At 43.9% G+C, this 19,236-nt stretch overlaps 2 protein-coding genes across 2 annotated transcripts in view; one reads left to right on the top strand and one right to left on the bottom strand.

Annotated features, from left to right (window-relative positions):
- Window positions 1–12,381, top strand: part of LOC143284749 (inter-alpha-trypsin inhibitor heavy chain H4-like) — a 54,124-nt gene extending 41,743 nt beyond the window's left edge. The window contains exons 8-15 of the mRNA XM_076591714.1: window positions 595–884; window positions 2,184–2,388; window positions 5,163–5,377; window positions 6,692–6,794; window positions 7,350–8,084; window positions 9,252–9,365; window positions 9,948–10,307; window positions 11,411–12,381. Coding sequence (XP_076447829.1) covers window positions 595–884; window positions 2,184–2,388; window positions 5,163–5,377; window positions 6,692–6,794; window positions 7,350–8,084; window positions 9,252–9,365; window positions 9,948–10,307; window positions 11,411–11,661 — 2,273 coding nt within the window. The 3' untranslated portion in view covers window positions 11,662–12,381. The remainder of the gene's footprint in view (window positions 1–594; window positions 885–2,183; window positions 2,389–5,162; window positions 5,378–6,691; window positions 6,795–7,349; window positions 8,085–9,251; window positions 9,366–9,947; window positions 10,308–11,410) is intronic.
- A 5,394-nt stretch (window positions 12,382–17,775) lies between these two features.
- LOC143285148 (uncharacterized) overlaps window positions 17,776–19,236 on the bottom strand; it is a 3,015-nt gene continuing 1,554 nt past the window's right edge. Inside the window, exon 3 of the mRNA XM_076592376.1 lies at window positions 17,776–18,148. Coding sequence (XP_076448491.1) covers window positions 18,054–18,148 — 95 coding nt within the window. The 3' untranslated portion in view covers window positions 17,776–18,053. The remainder of the gene's footprint in view (window positions 18,149–19,236) is intronic.

Genomic DNA, 19,236 nt, shown 5'->3' with positions numbered 1-19,236 from the left:
ACCTGGTTTTAAGAACTGACGGGCGATCAGCCTTGAACTGGCTGGACTATGTGTGATGTGATTTGGATTGATTTGATGATTTTTAAGTTTAAATTAATAAGAGATGATGTTGATTTCATTTATTCTTATAATAGATAAAATAAATATTCTGTGTGTGTGTGTGTGTGTGTGTGTGTGTGTGTGTGTGTACACACACACACACATACACATGCCGTCACACACACACACACACACACACACACACACACACACACACACACACAATTATATATATATATATATATATATATATATATATATATATATATATATATATATATATATATTACTGTCTGTATACATTGAGAATGCAAATTGAACAATGCAAATGGCGGCATATTAAAGGGTTTGGGGCGTAAACGTACAGCACAAGATCACTGGACGGGGAGGCTATACTTCTACATGCAAAGTCGTAAGCGAGGATAACATTAAAGTCCAATAGTTATACATCAATGTTCGAGAAATTGATATTATATTCACAGTCAACCGAGTTTTTAAAAACTTTTCAGTCATGTTCAAATCATTCACACTCTTTCGCCCCCAATATTTTTTCAGACACAAACATAGACTCCGCGCTCGCACAAGGGTTGCAGTTCTTCAACGAAGACCCCACAGTGAAGGGCAACACCTCCCTGATCATTTTCCTGACGGACGGAAGGCCCACGCGGGGCGAGACGGACCAGAACAAGATCCTGAGGCACGTTCGCGCGCAGAACCGGAAGAACGTGACTGTCTTCGGGCTGGCGTTCGGCAAGGACGCTGATTGGCCGCTGGTGAAGAAGCTGGCGTCGCAAAATTATGGAGTGGGGCGGAGGATTTACCAGGATGCTGACGCCGCCCTTCAGGTTCGACACGTTTCAATAAGTGGAGCACCGACAAAAATGATAACAGGGCGGTATGGTATACCAGTAGTGTCAGAAAAGAAAAAAATGATCGATCATTGTGTCTCTCACGGATGACTCTGAAGATGTCTATGTCGCTTAAAAAAAACCCAAAAAAACCTCAATATAATTAAATGTGTCTATATGCAGATGCTCTATCTTTCACTCAAAAGTGCAGAAAGATATTGCTTACGTTCCCCGCTGCAATAGAAATGTAATCTGAATGGTTCATGAAGCAAGCAAGCTGTGTCAAGCAAGTGGCTGTGCAGACGACCAGTCAGTGCGTCAATCAGTGAACCAACATACTAAAAATAGCTACTAAAAATAGCTAACTTGTCCATTAAGAAGTGTATGCGGTCCTTTATTTCACTTCTTTGAACCGCAACCAATAAAGGAAATGCTGAAGACTCTTCAGACTTCAGTTATTCATAGATGACATTGAATGAAGACTCTCCAGTGATTCATAGATAACATTAAAGTACTTAAGATATTACACATTAGGAAATGACACCCACACATATACCATGCACACACTCCCAAAAGTCACGAACCCCAGATTTTAAAAGAAAAAAAACACAACTAATACCAAGGACTCTTTATCTATTATTTGACATTAAAGAACTTAAAATATTACATATTGAAATAACACCCACACACATACCATCCACACACTCCCAAAAGTCACGAACACCAGATTCCAAAAGGAAAAAAAACTAATTCCAAACACTAGCTGAATTATTATTTGACATTATAGAACTTATTGACAACAACACTGTGCTTAGTAATGCATACATTATTTCTTCTTCGTTCGTGGGCTGCAACTCCAACGTTCACTCGTTTGTACACGAGTGGATTTTTATGTGTATGACCCTTTTTACCCCGCCATGTAAGCAGCCACTCTCCATTTTAGGGAGTGTGCATGCTGGGTATATTCTTGTTTCCATAACCCACCGAACGCTGACATGGATTACAGGATCTTTAACGTGCCTATTGGATCTTTAACGTGCGTATTTGATCTTTTGCTTGCGTATACACACGAAGGGGGTTCAGGCACAAGCAGGTCTGCACATATGTTGACTGGAAGAGCAGAAAAATCTCCACCCTTTACCCACCAGGCGCCGTTACCGAGATTCGAAACAGGGACCCTCAGATTGAAAATCCAAAGATTTAGCTACTCGGCTATTGCGCCCGTCGCATACATTATGATTTTTTAAAAAAAATATATTAAAAAGACCTCATGCCAACGTCCCGTGTCCTCACCAGATCCATGGGTTCTACGACGAGGTGTCCACCCTGCTGCTGACCGGAGTGCAGGCGTCCTACCTGGACAGCCAGGTGGACCTCGAGACCCTGACCAGGACCCTGTTCCGCAAGTTCTTCAACGGCTCCGAGATGGTGGTGGCGGGCAAGCTGATCCGCCTGAACCAGACAGCTCTGCAAGTCCTCGTGCAGGCCACGGGACGGAAGGGTGGGTGTTGGTGGGGCCAGGGGGGTGGGGTGGGTGTGGGGGTATGGTTGGTCTCTGCTGTCTTTGTATACCTTGGCGGGGGAGTGTCGCACTGAACATTTTGTTTGGCTGTTTCTTGACAGTCGGCAGGGCGTCGTTGCTGTCTTTGCACAGATTGGCTGGGGGTGTCACGGTAAACATTTTGTTTGGTTGTTTCTTGACAGTCTGCAAGGGGGAGGGGTTGGGGAGGGTCGTTGCTGTCTTTGCACAGATTGGCTGGGGGTGTCACACTAAACATTTTGTTTGGTTGTTTCTTGACAGTCTGCAAGGGTTGGAGGGGGTGGGGAGTCGTTGCTGTCTTTGCATAGATTGGCTGGGGGTGTCACACTAAACATTTTGTTTGGTTGTTTCTTGACAGTCTGCAAAGGGGGAGGTGGGGGTGGGGGGTCGTTGCTGTCTTTGCATAGGTTGGCTGGGGGGTGTCACACTAAAGATTTTGTTTGGTTGTTTCTTGACAGTCTGCAAAGGGGGAGGTGGGGGTGGGGGGTCGTTGCTGTCTTTGCATAGGTTGGCTGGGGGGTGTCACACTAAACATTTTGTTTGGTTGTTTCTTGACAGTCTGCAAGGGGGGGAGGGGGTGGGGATTCGTTGCTGTTTTTGCATAGATTGGCTGGGGGTGTCACGCTAAACATTTTGCTTGTTTGTTTGACAGTCTGCAAGAAGAATGTAACGCTCTGCGAGGTTTGACGTAAGAACAAGCAAAACTCACTGACAGTATATCATACCGTCAATGTGTGTGTGTGTGTGTGTGTGTGTGTGTGTGTGTGTGTGTGTGTGTGTGTGTGAGCGTGCATGCATGCGTTGCAATTATGGTTAAACATCTTTGATGTATGCATTGTGCAAAAAGCTTTCGCTCATTTAGACGAAATTTCGTTTATGTGGGGAAATAAAGTGTTCACTGTTTTTTAAGGAGTCAAAAGTGGTATGATGGGACTTTAATACTGAAAACCACAAATCAGTTCTTTCTCTCTGACAAAACTCTCCAACCTTCTCTCCCACCACCACTGATCGCCCTCTGCCTGCCCAACCTCCCACCCCCGCCCCCTTACACCACATCATGCACAGGCCTCAGTCCTTACCACTTGTACTCCTCACAGTTATATTTCGTACGTTATGAGTGTCTTATACTTTTACCATTTTATGAATGTAAAACGTTAATTTAATGTTGCACTATTTCATGCTGTCTTGTCGCCCATACACCAGTCTTCTTTGTATGTTTAGGAGGCTGTTAAACTGATTTGATTGACTGGTTAACTGAATGGTTTTTTCACTGTCAAGAAAGAAAAAGTATAACCCCTAATCATAACTAAGGTGTAAAACTGAAATTATCGTTTCGGACAATTTTCTTCTTCTTCTTCTTCTTCTTCTTCCACTTAACGACCAACATCAGTATGCTGATGAAAATTGTCGTGTTGTGGGAGGTTGCTGTTGGGCGCAATTTAGCTGGGCTACCGAGCGATGATCTGTTAACTGATAGGGGAGATGGGATGCAGTCCACTGGTGTGTTCGCATCTCCAGTTGGGCCAATCCGGCTACCGTAGCGGTCCCCGGGAATACACCCGACCGGCACAGCCCTAGCCTTCTACGACACTACTTGTTAGTGGAAAAAAGTGGGGGTGGGTGGACTTGCTGGCTGGTGGGGGTTGGGGGGTGGGGGGTACCTAAACAGAGGTGTTGGAGGGTAGTTGTGTCACAGGCAGGAGGCGATTCTAGACTTGAAGCAGTCCAGCGACTCGGCTGTGACAACCTCCTGGGGCAGTGTATTCCATTTCGGGGTGGTACGGGGGGAATAATATGAATAACAGTTTGCAATGATTCAAAAAAGAAAACACCAAATAGTGGAAACATGACGAGGAAAGATTACCAACTCGAACATCTTTCCCTTCCTCTGTTACTTCACACTCCTCTCACAGAGGACGACATTCACCAGTCCTATCTCACTCACTCCTGTCCCTCACTAATCGCTACCACAGGTCAGGTCAACCTGACCATGACTACCTTCGTGTACACCTTTCTGTTGCACTACATTCACCTCACAGAGGACGACACTCACCGGTCCTATCTCACTCACTGTCACTCATCCCTTCCACAGGTCAGGTCAACCTGACCATGATTACCCATGTGTATGATAAATCTTTCCCTCTGTTACGCCACAATGAACAATTGTTTGTAATAATTCAAAAAGCAAACACCAAATAGTGAAAACATGACGAAAGATTTACCAACGTATACATCTTTTCCTCCCTCTCTGACGCAACGCTCCTCTCACAGAGGACGACATTCACCAGTCTTATCCCACTCTTATCTCGCTACCACATTTTCAGTTTCAGTTTCCCAAGGAGGTGTCGCTGCTTTCGGACAAATATATATACGCTACACCACATCTGCTAGGCAGATACCTGACCAGCAGCATAACCCAGTTCGCTCAGTTAGGCCTTAAGTGCATGCATATATATTCATGTACCTGCCAGAGTGGATTTCTTCCACAGAATTTTGCCAGAGAACAAAACTCTCGTTGCCACGGGTTCTTTTTCAGTGCGCCAAGTGAGTGCTGCACACGGGACGTCGGTTTATCGTCTCATCCGAATAACTAGACGCTCAGTTTGATTTTCCAGTCAAACTTGGGGGAGAAAGGGCGAGAGCGGGATTGGAACCCCACATCCTCACGGACTCTCTGTATTGGCAGCTGAGCGTCTTAACCATTCTGCCACCTTCCTCTTCCTCTCCTACCACAGGTCAGGTCAACCTGACCATCGTGCCCGACCCTGACCCCACGACCCCGGGCGAGGTGAAGTCTTGCGGGCTGCTGAGGGCGGAGGAGCTGGCGGGGGTGGTGGAGAAGATGTGGGCCTACCTGACCATCGGTCAGCTGCTGCGGCAACGGGTAGGGGAGGACGACCCAGCCACCAAACGACAGCTGAAGCAGAAGGCCACAGAACTGGCGCTGGCGGTAAGGAGACCTAGCTGGCCATGGCTGGCTGACAGTGAAACTGGATTTTTTGAAAAAAAAAATCTTATTTTCTTCGTTGTCTACTTCTGCTCCTTCCTCTTCTTACTGTCATTATCATCAGCATCCTCATGATCATCATCATCATCGTTGTTATTATTATGATTATTATTGTTGTTGTTGTTGTTCTTCTTCTTCTTATTATTATTATTATCATTATTAATGTTATTGTTATTATTGTTGTTGTTATCATTATTCATACAGCGCCTGTCTTCTCTCAGAGACCACATACTTGACGGACACGGAGTCATTTGTACAACAGCCTGCTCACCTGGGTAGAGCCGAATGACAGCCGCTCAAGCCGTTCACAATTCGCGTCATTCAGTCAGGTTCAGCCACCCCCGAAAACGGAGTATGGCTGCCTACATGGCGGGGTAAAAACGGTCATACACGTAAAAGCCCACTCGTGTACATACGAGTGAACGTGGGAGGTGCAGCCCACGAACGTAAACGAAGAAGAAGAAGAAGTCAGGTTCAGTCACGCGCATACATCCACATGTATATTAGGGTGGTTTTTTTTCTTCAGAATTGTGCCAGGACAACCCTTTTGTTGTCGCGAGTTCTTTTAAACGCACTGAATACGTGCTTCCACGGGACCTCGTTTTTATCTCATCATTAATTGAATAACTTCCAGACCAACACTTTAAGAAATAAACAGAAAACCACCACGATTAACTCACTCAGTACGGCCAGTCCTCTCTTCTCCTCTACACAGACCCCTCGGATGTCCAGTGGGTGTCTCAATGACCCCTTTAGCTTCCGTCGTCAGAATTGTGGTATTCTTTGTCAACATTCGCCTCTTCAGTGTTAAGAGCCTTCCGCTTGTAATATTTTGGTGGTGGTAACTGGGGTGAAACGCTGTTAACGTCGTCTCTTTCGCCGTTCGTATGGAGAGAGTTAACCAAGTAAGTAAACGACATGTGATCATACAGAGAAAACGAAGGATCTTTTTTTTTTCTTTTTTTTTTTTTTTTTTTTGGTACAACTGATAATTCTGATCATCATCGTTGTCGTCGCATATCAGTCTGAAGCTTTCAAGAAAATGACCAAAATGTCAGCTGTGTTGACGACGGAGGAGACGACAATATCGCTGATGATGATGATGATGAATATGACGATGGCACGACTACGTTGTTGCTCTCTTCCGCTTGGGTTTTTTTAAATTATAACTCAATCGGTCAAAATGAAGAATGACCTTCATTATTATCATATCATTTACATTTCTACTTCCATCCCATTATGTCCCTGCGTTTTCAGTACAACTTTGTGACCCCTATGACGTCACTGGTGGTGAGCAAACCTGGGGAGGAGGAGCTAGCCTTTCTCCAGGAAGATGCAAGTGACCTTCTGGATGAGTCAGGTAATTCTTTTGAGTGCGTGCGCATGTGTATGTATAAGGGCGCACTTGTACTTTCGCGCTAGTTCGTGTAAAAACGACACACAACACCCGCATGCAAAAACAAAACAAAACAAAAGAAACAAACAAAAAACACAACCCCACAAAAACAACCAAAACAAAGCCCCAAACCGCATGTTAGATACTGGAATTGCTGAAACAATTCGCAAACTAATAGTTTTGGAACAAATTAGTTCAGACGGACAAAGGCTGAGGCAAGTGGACACGTTTTTTTTTCTTTCCAAATTCCCCTTCTCTTTGTTTCCCTCATCTGGCACCTTTTTTTTTTTATACTGCCTCCTCCGGTATATACACCCCACATTGTTCAGAAATACGGTATAGTGCATATGGGTTTCCCCGCACGCAAACATACCCCTGAAGAAACGGACAATCCGTTCTCTGACTCTCGACCCTCCACGCCCAAATCTCTCTCTCTAACCATGTCCACCTACTGATGCCTGATTGTTGTTGTTATTGGGGTTATTTGGGGGTTGTTGTTTTTTTTCTTTCTTTTTTCAGATACATGGCTAATCGACGACTATCTGACAACTTTACCTCCAAGCACAACCACCCCGAAGACCACCACTTTGATAAGCACCACTATCTCCACCACCACCACCACCACCACTCTTCCCCCTCAAACTGTGCACGACAGCACGTCATCAAACGCAGACAGTTCCGTTTCTCAGAGCAGCGCCACGGTCTCACCAACGACACAAACCTCCCTGCTGAACCTGACAGCGTCAACAGATCCCGACCTGCCTCCAGAAAACACTTCTGTCAGTTTACCGCTGAGGACAGCTTCCTCACCGGAGGTTCCGACGACGCCACAAGACAGTGGCTTATCGCGAGGGACCACCATTACCCGTTCCACACCCGAAGAAAATCCAGTTTTTCCGAAAAACTCAACGGCTCCAGAGTTAAGGCCAGAGGCTTCCACTACCACAGCCACCCTTCCCTCACCAACCGGACCTGTTTTGCCTCAGGCCTCGTCCCAACACCCAAGTGACCCCGACTCGGCACCGAGTAATGCCACGTATTCAAAGCGCCCAGTATCACCACCAGACAGTTCGACCGAAACGACGGACACTATTAGACCGGTGGGCAGTACAGCCGTACCGGACGGTGGCTGGGAACCAGAGGATTCCGCCTCAACCATGCCAACTTCCGCTCCGGAACTGTCTACCCCTGGTGTGTCGAAAGGCACTGCCGCACCGCCGCCACGCGACGAATCGTCCAGCAGAAGAGGTGGAGGTGCGTGAGTGAAGGGTGGTACTGGTGGGAGAGGGAGGTAGGGGAAGGAGACAGAAGAAGAGAACAGCGTCAGTTAGGAAGGGGGATGGTGGTGGTGGGGGTGGGGGGGGGGGGCTTGGTGGGCTGAAGGTGTGCGGCAGTAGTGGGCGTGGGGGGGCACAGAGACTGGCCACGCAATTTTCTTCCATAAAACTCAGGTAGACGGGAGAGAGAGATACGACAGGGGAGAGAAGGGAGAGGGAGATTTTTTTAAATTTTTTTTTATCTATTTATTTTTTTATAGGAAAAACGAATACGCACAAAGTGGCCTGTTTTCAGCCTACGTGTGTGTGTGTGTGTGTGTGTGTGTGCGTGCGTGTGAGTGAGTATGTGTGTGTGTGTGTGTGAGTGAGTATGTGTGTGAGTGTGTGTGTGTGGGGGTGCGTGTGTAAGAGTGTGGGTGTGTGTGAGTGTGTGTGTGTGTGTGTGTGTGTGTGTGTGTGTGTGTATTCTTGTGAACGTGCGTGCGTGCGTGTGTGTATTTGTGTGTGCATGCATACGTGTGTGTATGTATGTGTGCATGTGTGTGTGCGTGCATGCGTGCATGTGTGTGTGTGTGTGTGTGTGTGCATGCGCGCTTTCCTTGGAGCTAGGTTACACGTTAAAGTGTGTAATAGCTCTTAACCCCTCTCACTTCGCTTCAGATTGCATTACACTCAGAACAAATGTCACTGTGTGAAATTGGGGCTGCTCTCTCCTCGGGGAAAGCGCGTCACCACAGTGTATAGGACTACCTTTTTCGTTCATCTTTTGGAAAAAAAAAAACCCAATATATGTATATATATTTGAATCTCTTCAAGTGTATTCGGTTTTCTATCAAAGTGGATTTTTCTACAGAATTGTTGCCATGGGTTGTTTTACAATGCTTAGCGCTTGCCACACACAGGACCTCGCTTTATCATCTCCCCCGAAAGACTAGCCACTCAAGGTTCAGTGGAGGGGGCAGTAACAAATAAATAGATGAAAAAAAATTTTTTTTTTAATTCCGGTTCGTGTGGGAATGGAACTTTTGGACACTTGCTTCCTAGTCGAGCGCATTACCACAAGGCCACCGCTCCACAATTCTTTCACGATTTTTTTTAATTTTTGCGCACTCAGACAGACATGCCATGCTATGTGGTTCGTCAGGGGGAGGCGACCCGCACTTCATGGTGGAAATGACGTCACTGTCCTACCCTCTGTGCTATGACATCACGGGAGACACTGGTGACGTGTTCCGGTTATTACGGGACCCTCAGTCAGGTGCGTCATCATGATTATCATATTCTTGCTTTTAAGCCCAGCCTGGCAATGTCTGGGAATGTAAAACTGAACATTGCTTCAGATCCCTACAGCCTGACCAAAACCAAAAATAAATAAATAAAGGAAGAGAAAACAGGAAGTAGGCATAATGCTGTCCACTTTCTTGTACATCAACCCGAAGACTTGCGTATATGTTTTTGTTTGTTTAGCTTGATTAAATTGTGCACTTCTTTTGTTTACTGCCAAGCGTATATATATATATTTATCTATTTATACTGTCAAGCGTGTATATGCATGTCTTTCTACCCATCTATCTGTCTACACACAACACACACACACACACACACACACACACACACGCACGCAGACACACACACACACACATATGCATATATATATATGTATGTACATATATATATATATATATATATATATATATATATATATAATATAGTTGGAGAGAGAGAAAGAGAGGGATAACTTTTTGATTCAAACTATCCATTTATTTTTCTTCCCCCCCCCCCCTCCCCTCCACACCCCTCACTCCACTCCCACCCCCACCCCCACCCCCACACACCCCAGGTCTAACAGTCAACGTGGAGATCAGCAGAGGCCGACGGAAGCCCCCAGGGTCGTCCCGCTTCCCAGTCTACATCACCAAGGTCGCCATCTTGCTGCAGGACGTCGTGGCGGAAGTCACCGCCGCGCATGCCCGCGTGAACGAGGCCACCCTGCGGTGGGACACCATGGGGTCCGTGTACCTGCCTGGGGTGTGGGTCATGATGAACAACTCCACTCTCAGGTTCGCCCTGGACTGGGGGGCGGAGGTGGACGTCACGAGGCACGTGCGTCACGGGACCAATCAGCGAGCGGCAGCGTCGTTTTTGAACGTGGAGATCCAGAACGAAGCACAGCTGTCCAAGCAATCGACTGGTTTGTTAGGTGAGTGTGGCTGGACTCTGGCACTGGCAGGGAATGGGGAAAGTGAGGACAGAACTCAGAGCCCAGACCTATTTTACTGCAAGGCCACCGACAGGACAGAAATCAACGTGATCTGAGTGATCACCAGAATTGCCCAATTGGTGTCCAAAGATTTAGTCAGCAAACAGATCACAAGTAAGGACAGGCGGTTCAATACCCATTTGCTAAGTTTTGCCGGCATTCTAGCATCGCTCAAGGGTGTGGTGCTAATTCGAAACATTTTAGCATCGTTCCCGGCATCTGGAGTTCCGTTCAAAGGGATCAAACCCCTGGGAGATCTACCCAATCTCGGATTTCGCTCCCCGAAGCCAGAATCCTTTTGGGTAGATATGATTTTGTACGTATGATTCTTGTACATCCTTTCCACCTCGAATGCTTATGAATGTACTGCTTAGATTGGATGATCTTGCAGCTGTGAAGTATTTCTTTCTTTCTATCTATCTTTCTTTCTTTTTTTGAGTTTTTATTTGACTTCTAATTTGACATTATGATGATTGGAAGATCTTGTAGCTGTTATTGCCGGTGAAGTATTTCTTTCTATCTTTTTTTTTCCTTTTTTTCTTCAGTTTTTATTTGACTTTTAACTTGACAGACATCATGATGACTGGATGATCTTTCAACTGTTAGTACCGGTGAAGTATGTCATTCTTTCGTTCTACCTTTCTTTTATTCTTCAGTTTTTATTTGACTTGTAACTTGCCACCACCATCATCATCACGATGCTACTGTTATAACAGTCATTCCGATGTCGCCGTCGTTATCAGTATCAGCATCAGTAGCTCAAGGAGGCGTCACTGCGTTCGGTCAAATCCATATACGCTACACCATATCTGCCAAACAGATGCCTGAACAGCAGCGTAACCCAACGCGCTTAGTCAGGCCTTGAGAAAAATAAATAAATAAATAAAAATAAAAAAAATAAAAAAATAAATTAATGAAGATAAATACATAAAAATACTACTACTAATAATAATAATATTTATAAGGCGCAAAATCTTGATGACGTCAACTCTAAGCGTACCAAAAAAAACCAAAAAAAGCCATCACCCTGATTCATGTTCCAGGCCAGTTCGTGCACAAAGATGTCCGGCTGCAGAGGATCAAGAAACGCGACGGACGACTGGTTGCGGAGCTGGAGATCAGCGACAACAGGGGCGGTCACCCCCACGTCCGTCACGGGAGGGCGCTGCTCAAGAATCGCAAGGACCCGTATTTCCGCCGCCAGGCGTCCTGTTTAATGGTGGACTCCCTCTGGTCCCACGTTCTGGACAAACCCACCCGCTTGTACAAAGTCCGCAGTCTTTACTATATCTGATCCATTGTCTGAGGTACTGCTGTTATTTGTGAAGCGTGCAGTCTCAAAACAAAGTACCACAAAACCCAGTGACTATACATTTTGCAGAATGACAACCAGCTCTAGGCGGAGGAGGAGGAGCAATTTTGTCCAATGTCCCGCAACACATATCGGTGATTGAAGACATTTTGTTTGCGTGCAGTCTCAACAAAGTACCACAAAACCCAGTGACAATACATTTTGCAGAATGACAACCAGCTCTAAATGGAGGAGGAGGAGCGATTTTGTCCAATGTCCCGTAACACATATCGGTGATTGAAGACATTTTGTTAGCGTGTAGTCTCAACAAAGTACCACAAAACCCAGTGACAATACATTTTGCAGAATGACAACCAGCTCTAAGCGGAGGAGGAGGAGGAGCAATTTTGTCCAATGTCCCGCAACACATATCGGTGATTGAAGACATTTTGTTATTAGAGTATTAATGTATACATTTGAGTATTATCGTTTCGAAGAGGAGGAGTAGGGGGGTGAATTGTTTAGCTCTTAGTGTCCAGTCCGTCCAGTCTTTAATGTTATGTTTTAACTGTAGTGACATCCTGATCTTTATTTCGTGCAGTGTTACAGAACTTTCAGAAATTCAGCTCAAAACGGAGTGCACCTCTTCAACATCTACACACACACACACACACACACACACACACACACACACACACACACACACACACACACACACACACACACACACACACACACACACACACACACACACACACACACACAAACAAACAAACAAACAACAACAACAAACAACAAAAAAAAACGACAAACGATATCTATTAATCAACTGTTGTACAAGGTGTGCTGTCTTCATGAATTTTAAGCCGTTTAAAGAAAGAAGTGCGCATTCTGTTTGAAACAATCAAATGACACGGAAGCGTTTTAGAGACTGCATCATATATGGAAACTCAAACTATATACTTTTATGGATGGGAAATTTGCCCAGTTTACATACTATAACACACACACACACACACACACACACACACACACACACACACACACACACACACACAGTGTCAATTGTAACAAACATCAGTACGATTTTATGGGGCGCGCCTTTATGAACTACGTTTTGATTTGTTTTCTGAAGTGCAGTCTCTGTCCAATTTAACAATGTGTTCATTAGTCCTCATAAAATCAATCTTAAAAATCAGTCATCAGGTTAAGAATTGTGTGTCCAGAATTTTATGACACAGCATCCACAATATTTCTTAAGGTAGTGTGTATTACACCATTTACATAAAGGCTGCATTGATAGTTTTATCCGTTTCCCACCTTTTTTTTTCTTTTCAATCAAAGACATTCCGTTTCAAAATTAACCATATACTGTCAACGCACTTTTATGAAAGCGGGTGTATATCGCAGAGTTACACAGTAACGAAGTGTCGTGTTTGTTTCAGAATTATAAGCACAACCATCAATACGTACCATTGTAGGCATATCTTCAACGAAGCACAGCAGTTTTACTGTTGAATATCCATCGTTTGCATGTAAAAACATTGACACTTAAAAACCAAGCTGAATTACATCATCGTTTTTTTGTGACAAGCGCAGAAGAACACACAGTCGATGGCTGAATACTTAGCGGAAATATAAAGTGTTCTAAACCCATGTAATATCTAAATGCATGACATAATGTTTATCTATCTGTATTTTTTCCGAGAATTTTGACCACCGTTGATGTGTAATATCCTGTATATGCCTTGAAACACAGAGACGCTGTTAATTCTATGTACCGTATTCACTGTATCATCACGATGAACTTTGTGTGAATTTTAATATAGTATTAGTAGTTTGGGAGAGAAATATCGCCCCATCAATTTTCACAGAGTTCATCAATACGATATTTGCTGTAGATTTTAACGAGGATACCAATTTTAAGAGAATCTCTTTTGAAACAACAAGTTAAAAAACAAAAAAACATCAATGTTTTAATTTCTGGTTTCTTACGCCTTTCCCAGCTCCAACCCCCCACGCCCCACCTTGTCCGTCACCTGCCTCTGCCCCGCCCCCTCTAATGGGAGAGAATGGTAATGGTATCGACATGCAGGTTCACAGATTACGTCCCTTGGCATGTTTTATTGTTTGATTTTCTGCGTTGCAGAAATAGATGAGATATCTTGGTCAACACACAAAGCTGAGGTTCAGTTTATTGCTTACGTTTGTGCTTAACAATGCTGGGACAGCACAATACTAACCGTATCGTACAGTATGCCGTAATTTGATTCTCCTTCATTTAGTAGCTGTCTTTTTCAGCGGATATCATTGTATTGTCTTGTCTTGTTCTGATTAATCAAAATTTACCCGATAGAATAACTGATGATAAATGGGTGAAAATCTCATTGTTTGCAAAAGGTCCATCTATCAAGTGATGTTAAAAACGTGAATGTTACGGGGTGTGATGTCTTTGGGCAGAAGAAATGTGAAACAGGGAGTCACGCGATAGTCGGAGAGAAGTGTAAGGTCTTTTGGCAGAAGAAATGTAAAAGAGGGAGCCTACCATAGTCTGAGAGAGAGAGAGAGAGAGAGAGAGAGAGAGAGAGAGAGAGCTAACAAAACATTAGTGTGCGTCTCTCCTTTTCGGTGACGGTCATTCGGATCTCGAACATTGTTATTGTTTCGACAATCCCGGTGACGCCTTTTGTCATTCAGCTGAACGACAATAAATATCCGCTGCGTACATACTGGACGACAATAAATCAGTATACAGTGCACATGGGTGGATGAAGATCCCAACAGCTGCAGAAGGACCCGGTGAAGGCTTGTGTCCAGAGGAGAGAGCAAAAGAGAAGAGGAAAGAGAGCGCAGACGGCAGAGGGCAGAATCTGTACTCTCTGAGCCAGGCGCGACTTTCACCTGCCACAAATGCAACAGAGCCTGCCGATCCAGAATCGGACTGTACAGCCACAGCAGGCGCTGCAACTCAACTTGACTGAACCAGGCGCAGAGTTCCATTGTCTCCCGAGACAGACTGATGCCAACAACTCCACTATGTTATTCATCAATATCCCTAAACACGTTTAACACCATGACGTGTACTTCACATTGTCAAAAAAAAAGAGCAGGTTTGTTTATAGTCTTCTTGTGGCTTATTCTGCTTGGTTTTTGTGTTGTACAACATTGCAGCTGTAAATGCTTCAGACACGCCTGATTAAAATCGTGGTTAATTCAATCCGAATTTCACCGATGATTCCTTCCTTACCACACGATTCCTTGTTGTATCATATCATCGGCGACCTTTTAATTTTTCTCTTTTTTTTTAAAGTATGAAACACACACACACACACCTGTATATATGTATATATTTTTGCTGATTTTGCCTGGCGACTTCCATTTTGAATCAAACGCGCTGCTACTTTAATCAGTATAGAATATACAACATTCTGTATAGTATGGACTCATGCAATTTGCGCAACTGCGCCCCCCCCCCCCCCCCCCACACACACACACACACACACAATTCCTTTTTCTTTGCCTTATGCGTCGTTCGGCTGATCATGTAGTCTTCTGTAGATCTGGCACACTTAGTTTCATTTACGCTTTTGTTATTGTTTAAGATATTTACGGTTTTACTCAATGAACTGAAAGGAGTATTTCATGTTAAGCGATTTTTTTTTTTTTTAATTACGGAATTGTATTTTGTTGTGCTCATTCGAAACATTTTGTGCACACTTCAATGTTAATCAATAACCATGATAAATCTGCATGTTATTTTTTGTGCTTTGCTAGAATAAATTATCAACTTTATTAAAAACCAACAGTTTATCTTCTTTTTGAATTATGATCCCATTTGTATGCAGTTTTGTGCTGTTTCAGGAAACACAATCTTTGTCATTTTGAAAAAAAAAAAAATGTGGATTTGCTCTGTTTGAGGAAGCGCTTCCCAATAATCGGAAACATGGGAATTTTCTTGATTTGACCGGACACTAAACTGCGGAAAACAATAATGATTAATTTTGAATAACACAATCAAAACAGCAACAAAAGATAGCCGAAAGAAAGGAAAGATTCCTCATTTTGAGCTCTCTTTTTTTTTTCTTCTTTTTTTTCTTTTTTTTCTCTCTCTATATTTTTTAAAATTTTTATACAGTTTCGAAAAAGGAGAAGGGACAGCAATCTACGCTAGAATGTCTTTCAGGTCACCTCCCTTTAACTTATAACCACATTTCTTTTTTCTTTTCTTTTTTTTTCTGTTCCACTGCAATATATTTATTTTAAATGCCAGAACGAGTTGCTAAAGACTTTCCTTTCCATTGGCTGAAAGCCAGAGTAACTTTGGAATGCAGCAGTTCGTTTGACACAGAACAGGTTTTACAAACAGCAGCCACCAATCTTCTGGAATACTGACTCCCGCGTTCGACGGGCGCAATAGCCGAGTGGTTGAAGCGTTGGACTGTCAATCTGAGGGTCCCGGGTTCGAATCACGGTGACGGCGCCTGGTGGGTAAAGGGTGGAGATTTTAACGATCTCCCAGGTCAACATATGTGCAGACCTGCTAGTGCCTGAACCTCCTTTGTGTGTATACGCAAGCAGAAGATCAAATACGCACGTTAAAGATTCTGTAATCCATGTCAGCGTTCGGTGGGTTATGGAAACAAGAACATACCCAGCATGCACACCCCCGAAAACGGAGTATGGCTGCCTACATGGCGGGGTAAAAACGGTCATACACGTAAAAGCCCACTCGTGTACATACGAGTGAACGCAGAAGAAGAAGAGAGAAGAAGAACTCCCGCGTTCACGGATGCTGTCCTTGTCTTCCTTTAGACACAGGTTCTAAGTCTTTGGAGGAGTCTTCATGCTGTGCCCAGGATGTATTTCTGCTTTCTTAATCCACAGAATGCTTATGGGTTGTTTGTAAAATAATCACGAATAAAAATAAAAACTAAACAAGCAAACAAACACTCTCAGAATCCAAAGTTTATGATTGATCAATTTTTCTTTTTATTGCTGTATTTATTTCCTCAATGCTTAATGTAGACCGGACAGCGTTGTGTTTTACAAGTTCATTTTGCCTAAATTTACACTGTTTTAAATTTCAATTAAAACTCATACCGTTTGTTGTTTGGTTTTATCTCTGTTGTTTGATTTAATCTTCCCCGTTACTCTCCAAACTCATTCTCTTCGTCATTAAAATCTGAGGACGTTAACCCCCCCCCCCCCCCCCCACCCCCCCCCCCCACCCCCACCACCACCACCACCACCACCACCCCCCACCACCCCAAAAAAGGGTGTTGCTTATAATAAATTTTTTTAAACACCTAAAAGTGTGTTTTTATATAAAAGAAAAAATAAGAAAAATAAAGCAACATTAAGCATATGAACAAAGAAATCGGAAGAGCAGGCATACTTTCAATATAATATTATTTAAGAGTGTACATTTGTGTACGGCTTTTATTTCTATTTTTCATTTACAATATCACAGACTGCATATATCAATCACACTTTCTTTTACCTGCTGTCTGAAATGAAAATATTAATGTACAGAAAGCTAGAGAGAGAAAAAAATGCAGTCCATAAGCGACAGGTTGTTTGAATGAACTACCGTCCTGTTTGTTCTTTTTAGTTACATAAAACAACAAATCATCCACATCATTTTATGAATCGTGTTAAAGTCAAATTTGGTTGAAGGCATGCAGATTCTTGCTTCATGTTTTCAAACATGCGTCAAAGTGCTGGAGAAGAGCAAAGCTCAAAATATTTCTTGCTGTTCTCTCGCAAAGGATCCATTCAGTTCGTGTTTCCGGGATCCAATAGTCAATCACCATGCCCTTTTTCTCCACGTCAGACTTTTGTACGGAACAACAACAACAACAAAAACAACAAAGAACCCCCACCCACTTCCCCCACACCCCCAACTGAACAAACGAAACAAACATACATACATACATCTCTCTGTGAACAGGTACAAACCACTTTCCGTGACTCTGTCCCATTCCTTTTCCACGACTGACAAATCTTCAGCCAGACTTGACCAACGTCACCTCTGACTCTGACTTTAATTAATACGCGCACCCACCAAACAACAGTTTTTGAGTTATCTGTTCTCACCAAAGTGTTCAGCCATAGTCAGAGATATCTGTTCTCACCAAAGCGTTCAGCCAAAGTCAGAGATATCTGTTCTCACCAAAGCGTTCAACCAAAGTCAGCTTTCATCACTGCCCTCTCTTCCCTCACACTTCAGTTAGCACCATCAGTCTTGACCATCCAGCTGTCCCGACACGCACTTCTCGGCCTTCACAGCGAAGAGACTGATGAACGGCTACAGCCAGATGACCTGCCTTGCTCGTCTGTCGTTGGGTCCTGGGTCGTCAAGGGACAGGAAGAGACAGCGGAGGGTAGGTGTGCTGCTAATCGTCATCAAAAGGGTTGAAGTTCCTTCTGGGCACGTAACCCTCGCGCGTGCCCCGCGACGTCCCGGTGCTCGGTGATCGCTCACGGAAATCTGACCACAGAAACATCTGGTCTGATCACAAAATATCTCAAAGTAAAATAAAAAAAAATCTGGACAGAAATATCCGGTGTGGTCACACACACAAATCTCGGAACATCTCGACAGAAACATCCGGTCTGAGCTCTGAGAATGTGTTACTCTGTACATTAACTATGTCAAACATGGTCTGCTATGACAATCGCAGAGGCATTAATTTTCATTCCTTCCGATTTATTCTATTTGTTAGTCATTTCTCTTTGTAATAAAAAGAAAACCTAGACTTTTGTTTCCCATTTGAGAGAAAGAGAGAGACAGACAAATCAAATCAAATTATGGTGCTTAGAGCCTCGCCGACCACTAAGGCCATCTCAAGGCTATCGCCACGTTAATACCTACTACAAGTCAAGGGTTGTTTTTGGTTTTTTAATTACAATAAAAACAAGTCACCACTTTAAGCTTTCCACTCAAAAGTTAAAAAAAAAATTCCATAGTTTAAAACATCCAAATCTGATTAAAAATGGACAGACAGACAGACAGATGGACAGAGACACAGAGAGAGGAAGGGTGGATAGATGAACGTTCAGCACTGGATGCTCTATGGTAGCGACAGTTGAATATATAACATACTTGATGGATAACACATATGCGGGGTGAAACAATTTTAATTTTTTTTGTACAGAATGCAAACGAAACAACGACACAACCACGTAAACGTAGCCGTAAGATCGACGGCATCAGTGCTTCTCTGCACAAGCCACCGTGATGAGGTGGTTATCGCCACGGACTGACGAAAGAGATGGTGTTCAATCGAACCCAAAGACATTCTTCTTCTTTTTCTTCCTCTTCGTTCGTGGGCTGCAACTCCCACGTTCACTCGTATGTACACGAGTTGGCCTTTACGTGGATGACCGTTTTTACCCCGCCGCGCAATGCAGGCAGCCATACTCCGTTTGAACCCAAAGACATAATAAGCGAGCTTCTGACTCTGCCGCTACAATGCGACTATTGTCCTCAGTAGTCGACTCAGCAGTAGTGCAGGGACTACCGAGGTGTGTGGCCTGTGGACTGCTGGCGACAGGAGTGCGGCAGGTAAACCTAGA

The sequence above is a fragment of the Babylonia areolata genome, chromosome 8 (genome assembly GCF_041734735.1).
Source record: "Babylonia areolata isolate BAREFJ2019XMU chromosome 8, ASM4173473v1, whole genome shotgun sequence".
Lineage (NCBI taxonomy): Eukaryota > Metazoa > Mollusca > Gastropoda > Neogastropoda > Buccinidae > Babylonia > Babylonia areolata.
This window is presented reverse-complemented; position numbering and strand designations above follow the sequence as displayed.